General features: G+C 47.2%; 2 protein-coding genes across 6 annotated transcripts in view; one reads left to right on the top strand and one right to left on the bottom strand.

Annotated features, from left to right (window-relative positions):
- LOC147009579 (uncharacterized) overlaps window positions 1-14,664 on the bottom strand; it is a 72,037-nt gene extending 57,373 nt beyond the window's left edge. The window contains exons 1-7 of one of the 4 annotated variants that reach the window (XM_085862212.1): window positions 14,441-14,664; window positions 12,311-12,418; window positions 12,143-12,202; window positions 6,872-6,976; window positions 6,705-6,764; window positions 5,201-5,302; window positions 5,035-5,094 (exon numbers count right to left, since the gene is read on the bottom strand). In XM_085862212.1, coding sequence (XP_085718338.1) covers window positions 5,035-5,094; window positions 5,201-5,302; window positions 6,705-6,764; window positions 6,872-6,976; window positions 12,143-12,202; window positions 12,311-12,375 — 452 coding nt within the window. In that variant the 5' untranslated portion in view covers window positions 12,376-12,418; window positions 14,441-14,664. Of the gene's footprint in view, window positions 1-5,034; window positions 5,095-5,200; window positions 5,303-5,411; window positions 5,794-6,704; window positions 6,765-6,871; window positions 6,977-12,142; window positions 12,203-12,310; window positions 12,640-13,853; window positions 13,940-14,440 lie in introns of those variants that run through there. The other 3 variants (XM_085862213.1, XM_085862211.1, XM_085862214.1) reach the window with 3 other exon arrangements.
- The window catches only part of LOC147009577 (uncharacterized), a 73,400-nt gene continuing 62,223 nt past the window's right edge, over window positions 5,908-17,084 (top strand). For both annotated transcript variants that reach the window (XM_085862236.1, XM_085862237.1), the window contains exons 1-2: window positions 5,908-6,122; window positions 15,255-15,361. In XM_085862236.1, coding sequence (XP_085718362.1) covers window positions 6,055-6,122; window positions 15,255-15,361 — 175 coding nt within the window. In that variant the 5' untranslated portion in view covers window positions 5,908-6,054. The remainder of the gene's footprint in view (window positions 6,123-15,254; window positions 15,362-17,084) is intronic.

The following is a 17,084-nucleotide window of genomic DNA, read 5'->3' as shown; positions in this document are numbered from 1 at the left end:
ACTAAATCGAACGCTTTACAGAGATCAACATAGGCTGCAAGCAGCCCCTGCCAAAACTCTCGTCTGCGTTCGGTGAGGACACGAAGAGCAAGGATACGGTCAATCGTTGACCTCTTTGGTGTAAAGCCTGACTGCTCTGGACACTGGTGCTCAAGCAGATGGTGGCGAACCCTATCAAGAATTATCCGAGCAAAGACCTTGCCCGGCACTAAGAGCAGCGTCACCCCTCGGTAGTTGTTGCAGTCTTGGCGATCACCCTTCCCTTTCCAGAGTATGGTAACCATCAGAGCTGCACCTTAAATCCTGGAGAATGGTACCATCCCAGCCTAGGCTGGATGTTGGCAAGCTCAGGGATGAGAGAGTAGCTGAGGAGTTTGCGAACAGGCTGAGTGGACACTTGGGGGGTCTGGGTGCTTTGGGGGTCCTGAAGAGTTGTGGAGTGCCTTCAAGACCACCGTCCTTGATGTTGCCGGTGGATGTCTTGGAACTCACCGCAGGGCAAAGAAGAATTTTGTCTCTCAAGGGACACTGGATACCATTGACCAGAGTCGCAGGGCCAGGCAGAATGGCAGAGCTGAGCTGTTCAGGGAACTGAGGCGTAAAACTGTACGTGCACTGAGGGTGGACAAGGAGGCCGATGTGCGAGGAATCTGTGAGGGGGTAGAGCATCACCTGTGGACACGTGATTCTCATCCCGCTTACAGGGGAATTCGCGCATTGCGTTCATCCAAGCCCATCCCTCAGAGCACTGCAGTTAGAGCAGAGAGTGAAGGAGATAAAAAGAGTAGTATATCTAAACTTTCAAAAATGAATTTAATAACTAACTCGATTGAAACTGGATTTGTGGTCAGGACCAAATATTTGGCTGAGAGTGGGGAGGATGTCTGGCTGGGAGGTTGTAAGTCGTTGGGTTCCTCAAGCTCAGTGTTGGGACTGTTATCACCTAATATGTAAAGCTCTCTCTCACCTCTCACTCACTCACTCACTCATGTAAATGTTGAGTATCTTCTAAGTGAGTAGAAAGGTGAAATTTTGTGTACTGTTGCAACTCAAAGCCAATATCCCAAGAAAAAAAATCACAAAACCATCGCAAAATTCACACAAATGAAAATATCTGAATGTAAAAGTAGGCCGGTGCAGCCTTGGTCTGGTCACTGCAGGTCACGTGGCCCAAGACAATGGAGTTCACACTGGAGCTCGTTTCTAAGCAACACTGACACATGCCTCTTGCACCTCATATTTTATAAATTTTGCTGTATTCACATGAAAAATTACTCCAGCTATAAACATTTCAATAAAGAGCTCGATCTAATCACTAATGGTTGATACACTTGAGTTACATAGCTGCATTCAGAATGTAAGCACAATACACTTCATCAAATATAAAAAAGGTCTCTCGCAATCCACATCATCAAATATATAGAGCATGAAGGATACTCCCAAGTAGTTGCTTACAGTGTGCAAGCATATCACACTCATACAGTGCTATCTATAATTTGAGAAGTGTGCGTTTGTATTATTTGACAAATATGTATTCATAAACCACTGGACAGAATGAGCTGAAAACTTGTAGTAGCACTCAGGGTAGGCCTGGGTAAGTTTTTTGTGGGTAAAAACATAATCATAGTCCATGGGGTACATGTAGGGTGAAGGAGACTAGTTGTCGAGATAAACGTGTATCATATAGTCATGCTCCCGGTGCAAAGGGGTCTAACGAGTCAAAATAAAAATGCCAATTATGTGCATGAAAACCATGGACATAGAAGTGGGGAAATTGGCAAACAAAATATCACACTGCTCGTGTGTTTGTTATATTTATATGCGAAGGTGAAAACGTTTGGCTGAGCTGTTGGAGACGGGGGGGGGGAGGGTGATGGGGGATCGAAGTTTTTAAGAGATACAGAAAATTCATTGCCGCTGGGATTCAGATTTTGAGGACGCAGAATTGCCTGGGCCTGTGGGTCAGGCGAGTGAATTTTCGCTCCACATCTGTTCATCCCTCACCCAAAGTACCTCATACCCTGCAATTCTACCCCATCCTCAAAAATAAAGACTTGGTCGATACAGAAAAGAAAACCTGGTAATGTACCTTGTACCACCTGTGCTTGCCACACCGTTTTCACCACCTTCCCACAATACAATCCCCAGTGATATAAAGTCGATAAATCGATTAAATGAGTCAATGTAGTGTTTATTGAGCACAGGCGTGATGAGATAAATGCCCTCCTACTGTGTCCAAGTTCGACATATTGGTCCTATTATGATGATGTGATATTGCACAAAGCAGTTGCTGTTACCCAGCTTTACTAAGGGAACAAATCTTTGCAAACCATGATTAATATTTTGATACCTCTCGTCAAAAGTGCTCTGTCATGTATCGCTGACCTACACAGATGAGGTACACAACATGGCCAAAAGTATGCGGACACCCCTTGAAATTACTGGATTCGGCTATTTCAGTCACACCCATTGCTGACAGGTGTATAAAATCAACCACACACCCGAGCAATCTCCATAGACAAACATTGGCAGGAGAATGGGCCGTACTGAAGAGCTCAGTACTGAAGAGCTCAGTGACTTTCAACGTGGCACCGTCATCGGATGCCACCTTTCCAACAAGTCAGTTTGTCAAATTTCTGCCCTGCTAGAGTTGCCCCGGTCAACTGTAAGTGCTGTTATTGTGAAGTGTAAACGTCTCGGAACAACAGCTCAGCCATGAAGTGGTAGGCCACACAAGCTCACAGAACGAGACCGCCGAGTGCTGAAGCGCATAGCACGGGAAAAAATTGTCTGTCGTCGGTTGCAACACTCACTACTGAGTTCCAAACTGACCCTGGAAGCAACATCAGTACAAGCACTGTTTGTCGAGAGCTTCATGAAATGGATTTCCATGGCCGAGCAGCGCACACAGGCCTAAGATCACCATGTGCAATGCCAAGCGTCAGCTGGATTGGTGTAAAGCTCACCACCATTGGACTCTGGAGCAGTGGAAACATATTCTCTGGAGTGATGAATCACGCTTCACCATCTGGCAGTCCGACGGACTAATCTGGGTTTGGCGGATGCCAGGAGAACACTACCTGCCCGAATGCAGAGTACTAACTGTAAAGTTTGGTGCAGGAGGAATAATGGTCTGGTGGTGGAGGAGGAATAATGTTCTGGGGCTGTTTTCACAGTTCGGGCTAGGCCCCTTAGTTCCAATGAGGGAAATCTTAACGCTACAGCATACAATGACATTCGAGATGATTCTGTGCTTCCAACTTTGTGGCAACCGTTTGGGGAAGGCCCTTTCCTGTTTCAGCATGACAATGCCCCCGTGTACAAAGCGAGGTCCATAGAGAAATGGTTTGTTGAGATCGGTGTTGAAGAACTTGGCTGGTCTGCACAGAGCCATATCCTCAACCCCATCGAACATCAGTGCCTGACCTCACAAATGCTCTTGTGGCTGAATGAAAGTATATCACCACAGCAATGTTCCAACATCCTTCCCAGAAGAGTGGAGGCTGTTATAGCAGAAAAGGGGGGACCAACTCCATATTAATGCCCATGATTTTGGAATGAGATGTTGGACGAGCAGGTGTCCACATTCTTTTGGTCATGCAATGTACCTCCTTAAGCTTACCTCCATCAGTGAAGGTGGATCCATCCATTGGGACCATACTCTGTGCAGAGCGTTGGTGCTGCCTAATCAGTCTCCTTGGCAATTGGGTACAATCCTGGACAGGTCACCACTCCGACACAGGACACCAGCAAGCTGGCACTCATTTTGCCATCCTCGGAAAGATGACAGGTAGCCAACCCCACCTGGTATTAATTCAACAGCCAAGGGGGATTTGAACTCAGCTTCCAAGAATCCCAAGCCCACCACCCTAATCATTAAGCCAACACCAGGCATGAAGGTGGATGCAGGTTATGTTTTAACCCCTGTTTGTTTGTGAGCAGGATACCTCAAAAAAGTTATGGATGGATTCGGACGAAACTTCGTGGACAGGTTCTGTGCGTTTTCAGGACGGATTGATAAGATTTTGGTGAAGAATCGGATCTGAATACTGCAGCTTTTCAAGTGATGAATTACCATTCAGTAATAGGGCCAAAAACGATATATAGCATGATACCTCAAAAAGTTATGGAAGGATTCGGACGAAGCTTGATGGAGAGGTTGTGTGCATTATATGGACGAATCCATTTGACGTTGATGAAGATCCAGATCCTGATCTGGACACGAGAATTATATAAGTGATTCTTCACCATTGAGAGATTGGGACAAAAAAACGATATATAACACGGAATTTCAAAATGTGCACATATTCGGATGAAGCTTGCTGGACATGTTGGGTGTGTGATGAGAACAATTGATTCAATTTGGTGGCTAAAGATCCAGATTGAGATCCGGCCTATCAGTGGGGGAAAAAAAGGTAAACTGTTCAGCTTCATGGGGGTGGTATGTGCTCCACCAAGTGCCATTCTAATTTGGACATATTTTTGCTCGACATATTTATACCACAATCTTCTTCTTCTTTAAAAAAAACCCACGTATTTCTCCTTTTGGGGGTTCTGCCAGTGGAAAAGGTCATTCCCCAAGTCTTTCACGCACCGACTTGCTCGCCCTGACATTTCAGTGGCATGAATTTATGATTTTTTCAGGTTCCTGGCGATAACTCGCCGTCTCGTCGCAAAAGACATGATGGGATATTTAACATCCACCCACACCCTCAGAGTTGCAAGATGGCCCTCTAGCTTCATGTCCTTTGGACAGAGGATGCACACATTTATGTATCACCTTCATGCAAAACACCAGTTTATATCAAGATTGAGATTTCAACGAAGGCTGGAAAGTTCAGAGGTGAATGCACACAACCAAAAGATATCCAGCAGCGCTAGAACCTCTCATCAACGACAGAGAAATAATTAAGTAGCAAAATGGGATTGAGATACGACAGGGTTAGCCTGATCTTTCCTTAAAGGGACACCGTATTTCTTGCTTGTGTGTTTCATGTCATGACATCATGAAGAGATTTTTCCCCCATTACTTACACAATGGTTTCAGGATGATCACGTCGTTTCGGCCTCTTTTTACACCATCTGAACGCTTGCCTAAGTTGAAAAAGATTGAAAAAGTCAGTTTGTTGTACACATTCTGAGGCTAATATAATAAAAGGCAATTTAAAAAACTGAGGATGAGGAAAGTAAGCTCATTTACTTCAGACGCTTCCAAAAAGAGATTTTCGTTGTTGCAGCAGATGCTTCTGGCTGATTCACGTCAGCACCTTGTGAACCTTTTGATTGGTTCATCCTTGATTCCCTGAAAAAGAATAGTTCTTTAAAACCCAAAATCTACAAAGAGGTGTGCTAAGCTGAATATCACACACAATTTCTCCTTTACCAAATCTTCAATGAAAGAAAGGGCGTACATAATGCACAGGAACCAGTGAGATGGAATGTGCGAGGTGGGGGAGGCAGGACACATGGTGCGGGAGAGGATAGACGAGCAGGGCAGAGAAGGCATGACGCATGTGGTGGGTTGGATGCGTGGGCTGGGAAGGGAGGACGCGCATGGCTGGGGAGGTGTAATGCGGTTGGCCAGGAATACAGGATGTGCGGGACCAGGAAGGCGGGTCCCACAGGGCCAGGGAGGTGTGAAACACGTCGCTGGTAAAGCGAAAGGGTGGGCCTTGTCGACAGGACATGGTAGTCAGAGAGGTGGAATGCACAGGGCCGGAGAGGCAGGACGCATGGGCCAGGGAGGCGGGAAGCATGGGGCCGGGGAGGACGGACACTCGGGGCCGGGGAGGAGGGACGCTCGGGGCTGGGGAGGAGCGAAGCTCGTGGCCGGGGAGGAGGGACGCTCGAAGCCGGGAGGACGGATGCTCGGGGCCGGGGAGGCGGGACGCTCGGGGCCAGGGAGGCGGGAAGCATCGGGTCGGGGAGGTGGGGTGAGTGGGGCCAAGGTGGTGGGACACTCGGGGCCAGGGAGGCAGGCTGCTCATAGCCGGGGAGGCGGTATGCGTGGGCTGGAGAGGCAGGACATCCACAGCCAGGGGAGGCAGGCTCGACATGACTGGGGAGGAGAAAGCGTGGGGCCAGGCCTTCAGAAAGAAAGAAGATGAAGAAAGACAAAGCTTGTATCCATTGGCAAAAGGCGGTTTATAAATATTATTATTTTTATTTTTAATATCATTATTGTTATTTGAGTATCAAGAAGCAACTGCTCAAATGGGGAGGCAAAACAGCCAAACACTTCATCAAATTTGAAATCCTCACTTCCAGAATCCTCTACATTATTATACACTGACCTTGAAAGTCAAAGATTGTGTGGTCGAGGGAAGTGCAGTGGATGTAGTATATCTAAACTTTCAAAAAGGAATTTAATAGCCAACTCGATTGAAACTGGATTTGTGGTCGGGACCAAATATTTGGCTATGAGTGGGGAGGATGTCTGGCTGGGAGGTAGTAAGTCGTTGGGTTGCTCAAGCTCAGTGGTGGGACTGTTATCATCTAATATGTAAAGCTCTCTCTCACCTCTCACTCACTCTCACTCACTCACTCATGTAAATGTTTAGTATCTTCTGAGTAGAAAGCTGAAATTTTGTGTACTCTTGCAACTCAAAGCCAATATCCCAAGAAAAAAAATCACAAAGCCATCGGATTTTGCTGGTGCGTTTCATGTCATGACATCATGAAGAGATTTTTTCCCCATTACTTACACAGTGGGTTCAGGATCATCACGTCGTTTCGCCCTCTTTTTACGCCATCTGAACGCTTGCCTAAGTTGAAAAAGATTGAGAAAGTCAGTTTGTTGTACACATTCTGAGGCTAATATAACTAAAAGACAATTTAAAAAACTGAAGATGAGGAAAGTAAGCTCATTTACTTTAGACGCTTCCAAAGAGAGGTTGTCCTCGTCGTCGCAGCAGATGCTTCTCGCTGATCCACATCAGCATCAAGTGAACCTGATGATTGGTTCATCCTTGATTTCCTGAAAAAGAATAATCCATTGAAACCCAAAATCTACAAAGAGGTGTGCTTTGCTGAAAATCATGGACATTCTCTAATTGAATAAATTTTTCATGAAACAGAGTAGGCATGTGATGCATGGGGACCAAGAAGGTGGGAGGTGGGAGGTGCAGGAGGCAGGACCCGCGGGCCTGGGGTAAAGGAATGCGTGGAGCCGGGCAACTGTGACTCGTGGGGCCGGATAGGCACCACATGAGGGGATGGTGAGGAGCGATGCACAGGGCCAAGTAGGAGTGAAGCACAGGGTCAAATAGGGGTGAAGTGGGGGTGAAGTATGAAGCTGGGTCAGGGTGACGCGCGGGGCCGGGTAGGGGAGGGGTGACCCATGAAGACGGGGAGGGGCGACACACAGGGACAGGGATTGGCGGGAACATGGTGGGGTGATGCGCGGGGCTGGGTATGGGCGGGGTGACGGGGAGGGGTGACGCACATGAACAGGGATGATGAGCAGGGACATGGTGGGGTGACGCGCGGGGGCGGTGAGGCGGAACAGGCGTGGCTGGGTTTGCAGCAACAAAAATATTGTTACGCAGTGGATAAAAGCACCATTTTTGCACCAGAGCTGCACATTGGAATTATGATTTTTTTTTAAAGTGTTTAAAAAAAAATGTTCCAAAGAAATGGACAATAGGAAGGGTGCTTTATGATGTCATAATGATATCACCTATTACTTACCATGTCAAACCAAGTCAGGAACAAAATTACAACATAAAATGCCATGATGTGATATTTAACACATATGGAATACGTATGTCGGTCAAGGAACTGCATAATGATGTAATTATACAGATTAAAGCTACCCATTATCTATAAGATGTCATTATGACATCATTTCTTAACTATATTGTAAAAACAAAGAAAAGTGGTAGAATTTCATATTTTAAATGTTATCAGTGAATATTTATGTTTGTTTTGGCCCTGTGTTGTGACGATAACACCGTGTTGTGTATTTGAATAGAAATATAAATATTGTGTTGCTATTTACAACCGTCCGTCTTCTAATTCCACCTAAAACAACGATATTTACTACCCATTACTGTAATTCTTTAGATATTTCAATTAGCAGCCCTGTTCAATGTCCTCATTTTATTTGTTTCCTATTTACAATTTGGGATTTGGGCGAGACTGAACACATACAGTAAGGATGGCTTGTGGATGGCATTTCAAAAATTTGTTCCTTTCTCAACCTACAAACAAAATGTTTTCAGTTACAAAGCAATGAATCGCCCCATTACGGCAGGATAGCCAAGAGGTACACACGCTCGCTCTAAGCTGTCGAGCCTGGGTTTGAATCCCAACCCAACTGTAAACTCTCATCCCGGTGTTTCACAGGCAGGGTGATTCATCAATGTGTGTGTGCCGTCTCTTGAATAGATATTAAATTGGCCATCATATCTGCTAGAATCCTTCGCCCTTCTCCTCTCCTCCTCCTCCTCCGCACTCACCTCCCCTCGCTCCCCCCTCCCATCCCCTTGTTCCCACCCCTCTCCCCTCCCCTTCCCCCTCTCTTTCACTCGCCTTTCCCACCACTCCCCCTGTTCCCCCACCCCTACACCTCTGTTGAGGGGACTGTTGCATGTACGAATCAGATTCGGAGTGAGACAACCGGAGGGTTGCAAAGGTCGCTGCATGTGCGAGTATGCATGCGTGCAGGTAGGCCTTTGCCAGGTAGATAACGTGGGTTTTAAATGCTTCTGCCAGGTTTGATATACACCCCAGCGGTTCAAAAGAAAATGTTGCTGTTTCGGCATATTTTATCGCCCTTCCCTTCCCCGACTCTCACGCTGCTTTCCCTAATATAACACCTCCCCTCACACTGCCTTCCCTTCCCTTAACACTGCATTCTCTTCCCCTCACGCTACCTTACCTTCCCTTACCCTCCCGCTCGCTGCCTTCCCTTCCCATCATACTGCCTTCCTTCCATATTCCCTCACGCTTACCTCCTCCCAAACCCCTCCCCTCTCCAACCCCATGGTTTTCTCCCGGCTGTCTCCACATGCTGTTTTAACATACCCTATTTTATTCAATCCTGTACGACTGCCCCCCCCTCACTTCTCCAGTCCCACTTACAAATGCGTCGAGAACCCCTCCCCTTATGATTACCTCCTCCCAAATCCCCTCTGCACTTCCCCTCTCTTTCTCGCTCCCACCCCCACCCCTGTCCTAGAATGTATAGCAACATTTGGAGAGGCGTTTCTCTCCCCAACCCGCCCCTCTCCTCACTCTTCCCCCCATTCCTCACACCACCTTTCCTCACCCCTCATAGCTCCCCCTCCCTCCTCTCACTCTGCCCATCACCTCTCCCTCCTCTCTCTCCTACCCCCTCTGTTTTCTTTCTCTCTCTCTCTCTCTCTCTCTCTCTCTCTCTCTCTCTCTCTCTCTCTCTCTCTCTCTCTCTCTCTCTCTCTCTCTCTCTCTCTCTCTCTCTCTCTCTCTCTCTCTCTCTCTCTCTCTCTCTCTCTCTCTCTCTCCCTTCTCCTCCTCCATCCCCTCCCTGCTCTCTCCCTCCCCTACTTCATATCCCCCCCCCTAAATATTCCCATCAGTGAAGCGACGGGTTGTATTTGCTCGTCGAATATATAAAGCACGATGGATGCTCCCAAGTAGTTTCTTACAGTGTGCAAACATGCCGATTTGAGAAGTGTGGGTGTTTTTCTTTGACTGATAATGGATTCATAAACAACTGGACAGAATGAGCTGAAAACTTGTAGTAGCACTCAGGGTAGGCCTGGGTAGGTTTTAGGTGGGTGAAAACACAATCATAACCCATGGGGTACATGTAAGGTGAAGGAGATTAGTTGTCGAGGTAAACGTGCATCATCTAGTCACGCTCCCGGGGTAAAGGGGTCCAACTAGTCAAAATAAAAAAATGCCAATTATGCGCATGAAAACCATGGACAGAGAAGTGTGGGAATTGGCAAACTAAATATCACACTGCTCGTGTGTTTGTTTTATTTATATGTGCTGATGAACTGCTGGATGGCGAAAGTGAAAACGTTTGGCTGAGCTGTTAGAGGGGGGGGGGTGCACGTTTTTAAGGGATACAAAATTCATTGCCCCTGGGATTCAGATTTTGAGGACACAGAATTGCTAGGACCTGTGGGTCCAGGTGAGTGAATTTTCTCTCGACATCTGTTCATCCCTCACCAAAAGTACCTCATACCCTGCAATTCTACCCCATCATCAAAAATAAAGACTGGGTAGACACAGAAAAGAAAACCTGGTAATGCACCTTGTACCACCGGTGCTTGCCACACAGTTTTCACCCCCCCCTTCCCACCGTACAACCCCCAGTAATATAAAGCACATAAATTGATGATATACCCTCTGTTTCATGTCTCAAAAAAAAAAAATACAACAAAACAAGTCTGAAGACGACAATGGTTCACGAGCAGTATTTGACGATGTAGATCGTTTCAGAAGTGCGACCCTACTATCTGTCACCACCCATTTCTTCAAAACCTATCTTCTCCCTCAAAATTGACCGAATCAATCTGAATTTTTTTATATGTTGTACATATGGCCAATGCGCACAATTTCTCGAGCGGGAATTTCGATAAAAAAAATTGAGAAAAAAAATATGAAAAAAAAACAAAAATTACAAGTGGGCGTGGCTCGGCCCACAATGGGCGTGGGGCGCCCATCGCCAGGAAGACAAAGCTAGGCATTGATATCAACATCATATTCAAGTTTCATCCAAATCGGATCACATCCCACGAAGTTGTGCTCTGGACAGACAGACATACATACAAGCCGGTAGGTGGACATGGGTAGTCGCGATGGGCCCATTCGATGGGGAATGACCTGAGGATTAAGCACAAGAAAATTCATGATTCTAGCTTCAAGGGTTCATGCTGCAGATTGTTTTTTCGTTAAAATACTCCCACATTTAGAGGTTTTTTGGCCGTTGCTAGACAACGGAGGGGTCCACAGCAACGGTTCTTTCTCACATATAACTAGGACATACCATGAACCTACCATACCAGTTTCATGTATATCTGACTCATAGTCTCTGAGATATAACGAACTTCGTTTTTTTATTGTTTTCGACCAGGGTTCATTCAGTCTATCTTCTCCGACAGTTTTCATAGGATCCGGCTGGAAATTTTTGACAATATGGCTGAATGTACTGCCCACAGTCACTCGTGGCCCGATTTTTTGATTTTCGAAAAAATTAATTTTTTATGATTTTTCAAAAGTTTCAAAAAATTTCAGTCCCGTTGCTAGGCAACAGATGGGTCCATAGCAACGGTTCTCATTTGCACACAACTAGGTCATGGTATGAACCTACCAACCAAGTTTCATGGAAATCGCCATTGTATTAACAGAGCACTGGACCGAACAGAGAGACAATCATGTCGACGAAAAAAGTGATAATAAGGGTAGAACAAATTTAAAAAATAAAAAATTTTGAAATTATTTATTTTTCGACAAGATCGACTACCCAACAGACATAACGAATATAGTGGTCACTCTGGCTGGCGCTCGTGAACCAACAATACCTTTTACCTCACATCATACCCCACGTAACCACGTGACTTCCTGTGCCGACTCTTCTTCCTCCTTTTCCTCCCCATCTATCATCTACTACTTTTGCCAACCCACATTCAACATACACCTTCACGTTTTGTTTTTCTTCAACCTTTCCCTCACGTCATCTTACCTGCTCTGAAAAGAAAAGAAAAAAAATTATTTATTCTTTTAACCTCTCACCTTACACCTCCTGGAACCACATGTTTCTCCACCTCCTCTTCTTCTTCCTGTACCTTTCCTCGAGCTACCATCTTCCTGCTGCGTTTGTTGATCCAAATTCACCAAACACCCACACGATTTTTCCTTCAACCTTTCCTTTTCCTAATCTTACGTAATCTTCATGAAGAAATAATTTTTTTTTTTTTTTAAACGCTCTCTTAAGATGTTACAACTTTCCAACTTTCCAACTTAATTTCCAATCTGAAAACCCAACAATAACCTCTCCAACAACGACAGAGAAATAATTAAGGAGCAAAAAGGGATTGACGTACGACAGGGTTAGCCTTGTGTTTCCTTTAAGGGACACCATATTTGTTGCTTGTGTGTTCCATGTCATGACATCAAGAAGGGATATTTTTTTCCCGCCATTACTTACACGACAGGTTCAGGATGATCACGTCGTTTCGCCCTCTTTTTACGCCATCTGAACGCTTGCCTAAGTGGAAAAAGATTGAAAAAGTCAGTTTGTTGCACACATTCTGAGGCTGACATCACTAATAGGCAATTTTAAAAACTGTAACATGAGGAAAGTAAGCTCATTTACTTGAGACGCTTCCAAAGGGAGGTTGTCCTCGTCGTCGTCGCAGCAGATGCTTCTCGCTGATCCATATCAGCATTAAGTGAAGTTGCCGATTGGCTCGTCCTCGATTCACTGAAAAAAGAATAATCCGTTAAAACCCAACATCTACAAAGAGGTGTGCTGAGCTGAATATCACACACGCTCTCGAAGTGAATAAATTTTTGATGAAACAGAGAAGGCTTGTGATGCTTGGGGACCAAGAAGGTGGGAGGTGGGAGGTGCAGGAGGAAGGCAGGACCCAGGGGGCCGGGAGAGGTGGGGCCGGATAGGCGCCACATGAGGGGATGGTGAGGGGCGACGCACAGGGACAGGGATGGGTGATGCGCGGGGGGGGGGGGTGAGGCGGAACAGGCGTGGCTGGGTTAGCAGCAACAAAAATATTGTTACATGGTGGACAAAAGCGTCATTTTTGCACCAGAGCTGCACAAGGGAATTAGGAATTGTAAAAAAAAAGTCATGTTCCAAAGAAATGGGCGATGGCAAGGGTGCTTTATGACATCATAATGGCATCACCTATTGCCGTGTCAAACCAAGTCAGGATCAAAATTACACCCTAAAATGCCGTGATGTGATATTTATCACATACGGACTACATATGTCGGTCAATGGACTGCATAACGATGCAATTGTATCGATTAAAGCTACCCATTAAGTATTATGATGTCATTATGACATCACCATTTTTTTCGTTCCACTGTAAAAATAAAAAAAAGTGGTAGAATTTCATATTTTAAACGTTACAAGTGAATATTTCTGTTCGTTTTGGCCCTGTGTTGTGACGATAACACCGTCTTGTTTATTTGAACAGAAATATCAATATTGTGCTGCTATTTACAACCGTCCGTCTTCTAATTACACCTAAAACAACGATATTTAATACCATTACTGTAATTCTTTAGATATTTCAATTAGCAGCCCTGTTCAACATCCTCATTTCATTCGTTTCGTATTTACAATCTGGGATTTGGGTGAGAGACTTGGGTGAGATTTGGGTGAGAGACTTGGGTGAGACTTGGGTGAGATTTGGGTGAGATTTGGGTGAGACTTGGGTGGGATTTGGGTGAGACTTGGGTGGGATTTGGGTGAGACTTGGGTGGGATTTGGGTGAGACTTGGGTGAGATTTGGGTGAGACTTGGGTGAGACTTGGGTGAGACTTGGGTGAGACTTGGGTGAGACTTGGGTGAGACTTGGGTGAGACTTGGGTGGGATTTGGGTGAGACTTAGGTGACACTGAACACGTACAGTAAGGATGGCTCGTGGATGGCGTTTCAAAAATTCGTTCCTTTCTCAACCAACAAATTGATTGATCCCCACAAACACCAAACACCCCCAAAAGTAAACACTCAATCCCTTGTCCACTCCCCGTCACCCGATAAATGGTTTTAAGTGGACAAGGAGCCGCGACCCTCCATGTTCCCCACTTTGTGGGTCGTATGAGCAACAGATAAGTACAATATGAAAGCGAAATGTTCAACGGTTTGAGAAACATCGTTCACGTCAAAGTACTTGGACGGGCGATCTGTGGGTAAGAGGTCGTTTTAATGTCCCTCGTCTCCGGCCATGTTGAAGGGAGGGGCGGAGAGAGGCGTGAGGGGCAGAGAGAGGCGTGAGGGGCGGAGAGAGGCGTGAGGGGCGGAGAGAGGCGTGAGGGGCGGAGAGAGGCGTGAGGGGCGGAGAGAGGCGTGAGGGGCGGAGAGAGGCGTGAGGGGCGGAGAGAGGCGTGAGGGGCGGAGAGAGGCGTGAGGGCGGAGAGAGGCGTGAGGGGCGGAGAGAGGTGTGAGGGGCGGAGAGGGGCGTGAGATCGGAGAGAGGTGTGAGGGGCGGAGAGGGGCGGAGAGAGGCGTGAGGGCGGAGAGAGGTGTACGTACAATCGACGGGGTGTTGCAGGCCAGACAAAACGGATTAAGCAGGTTTGTGTTCTGTTACCAAGTTTCTTGTGGAACGAACGCTCTCGCCGAGTGGATTAAGTACTCAGTCACGAGTATAAATGGTTGACAAGGAACAGGCCTGCTTGGCGAGCTCGTTGCTTGGTAACTGAACACACGTAACACGGATTTATAAATCGTTTTCTCAATCAAACCCTCACAGCTTACCTTCGTTGAAATGTTCCTTATCTCTTTTTTTACAGCGAGATTGATACAATGTCAGGACACGAAAACGCTGAGGAGACGCACGACGCGTCAGACACGCTCAGACATTGGCATCGAACGGATTCCAACAATGGTTACCATGTGACCGTTCCATTGTAACCACGTGACCCCCGCGCTCCACCAATCAGGAGCGTCGACGCGATCACAATGCGATTTAATTTCGGGGTTGGGGAGGATCCCGGATGCAGAACATAATTTTACTGTTTTTAATAATAATAATAATAATAATAATAATAATAATAATAATAATAATAACGAGGGTGTTGTTTGTTCAAATTTGCTTTCTTTAATTAATCGTACTCGGTCGTCATGGTTCGAGAGTTGATCTGCTCTGAGTTTGGGAGAGTCGGTGGTTCGAACACCCCAACCGGTGCCCTTTCCCATCTAAATACTGAGCGTCAAGCAAGGAAGCAGAACGGGCCATTTTTTAAAAATCTCTGGGCTCGCTTGGGACTGACGATGACGATCGATCCATTGATTGTTGTTGTTTCCTCCAGAGGTGTTTTCAGTTACCAAGCAGCTAGCTAGCGCTCGCCAAGCGAGCCGTCCCTTAGCAGTTTCGAATGGAGTGCTTGCTTCATTGCTTAAGCCACTTGGCGAGCGTTCTACAACAAAACTTCGTGACTGAACACACCCCTCGTCTCGTTGGCTTTGCCCACCAGTCAGGAGGGAAGCCGTCGTGCTGCCTGCCCTTCCACCCCTCGTGTTCTCCCCTGTTGTTTTTTTCTTCCTCATCTCCTTGACCCAAAGCTTCCAGACTGCTGGAGGACTTGTTGAGATTTGGCGGTGGTGGACCACCAGGTCACTGGGCGATCGAGGGAGAGGTGACGGTGACGGTTCGTCTCGACAACGAGGACGATGCCGGTGATTATGACTTTCTAGTTTATAACTCCACCCGACCCCTTCCTCCACCAGACCCCTCCACCAGAGACTGCTCCCTCCACCAGAGACTTCCTCCCTCCACCAGACCCCTCCCTCCACCAAAGACCCCCCACCCTCCACCACAAACCCCCACCCTCCACCACAAACCCCCCACCCTCCACCAGAGACCACTCACCCTCCACAGAGACCCCCACCCTCCGCCAGAGACTTCCTCCCTCCACCAAAGACCCACTCCACTCCACCAGAGACCCCCTCCCCTCAACCAGAGACCCCCCTCCCCTCCTGCAGAGACCCCCTGCAATTCCACCAGAGACACCCCCTCCCTTCCACCAGAAACCCCCTCCCTTCCACCAGAGTCCCCCTCCCCTCCACCAGACACCCCTCCCCCTGCCAGAACCCCCTCCACCAGAGACCCCCTCCAGAGACCCCTCCCCCTGCCAGAACCCCCTCCACCAGAGACCCCTCTACCAGACACCCCACACCCTCCACCAGAGGCCACCAACCCTCCACCAGAGACACCCCCACCCTTCACCAGAGACCCCTTCCCCCGCCAGACTCCCCCCCCTCCTCCACCAGAGACCCCTCTACCAGACACCCCACACCCTCCACCAGAGACCACCAACCCTCCACCAGAGACACCCCCTTACACCAGACCCCTCCACCAGACCCCCTTTGCCCGTATGTGTACCATAAGGCACCACATCTGAGAGGTTAGGTTTCAGAAGACCTCACAAAAATAAAAACACAAAAATACGATACCTCTTTATAGATATTGTTGTGGTTGCGGACCCCCAGGGAGAAAGAAACACATATACATGGAGTAAAGCTAGTTATCTCGTAGTATTCTATTTAGCTTTTAAGTATAGCATACTGTATTCATGTGGGTAGATATGCGTTGTGAGTGTGACATAGCTAGAAATCCTACATTTGTCCTTTTCTTATTCCACACGCTTTTCTGCATCCATTTCCCACATTACATCACATACGTCCCCTCCGCTAAACGCCAGCGCTCACTCAGCCCACCATTTGTAAACCTCGGTGCAAACGCTAAACCAAAACCACCCGAAACCGATTTGGTAAACACGTGGAACGACGTATCCCGCCAGGTGGCTCGATCCATCATATCCATGAGAGTGTGCCAAAATTTCGGGATTCATTCTCCGCATACCACCAGAGCTCGAGTACAAACACACCTATCAGGTACGGCGAAGGATCTTTCGGCAGCCACAGCTCATCGCGGTCGTGGCATGAGTGGTGTGTCAGGTTTCCCGGCACGCAGGTCGCAGCACGGGTGTCGTGTTTCGTGGCATATGTGCATTGGCACAAAATCTGGAGCATGGGTCTGTAGGGGAAAACACTTGGCCCAGAGGGAACGTTAAATTCAGGGTGAGAGAACCCGTGGTGTGTGTCCGTGCGTTTGTCTGTCTCCGTTTATGGTGGGAACTTCCCGCGCTTCACTTCTGAAATGACAGGAGAGCAAGCATGAAAAATAGCTCCGAGTGGTCTGACGATCATACTCGAGGTTGTAGATCAGACTGAGATTCAAACCCACACTGACTCGATCTCCTGGTACTGAAAGTTACAGAGTGAGATTTGGGGGGACCCCCAGGAGCATCCCTGATCCAAAATCGAAAAATCTATCATCAATCGAGGAGAAGGGCTGTCTCGTGTTTCAGAGCAATCGGTTGGTAAATGAGGAACGAGT

The sequence above is a fragment of the Eptatretus burgeri genome, chromosome 17 (assembly GCF_056783735.1).
Source record: "Eptatretus burgeri isolate ZD-2024b chromosome 17, Ebu_testis_v1, whole genome shotgun sequence".
Classification (NCBI taxonomy): Eukaryota; Metazoa; Chordata; class Myxini; order Myxiniformes; family Myxinidae; genus Eptatretus; species Eptatretus burgeri.
This window is presented reverse-complemented; position numbering and strand designations above follow the sequence as displayed.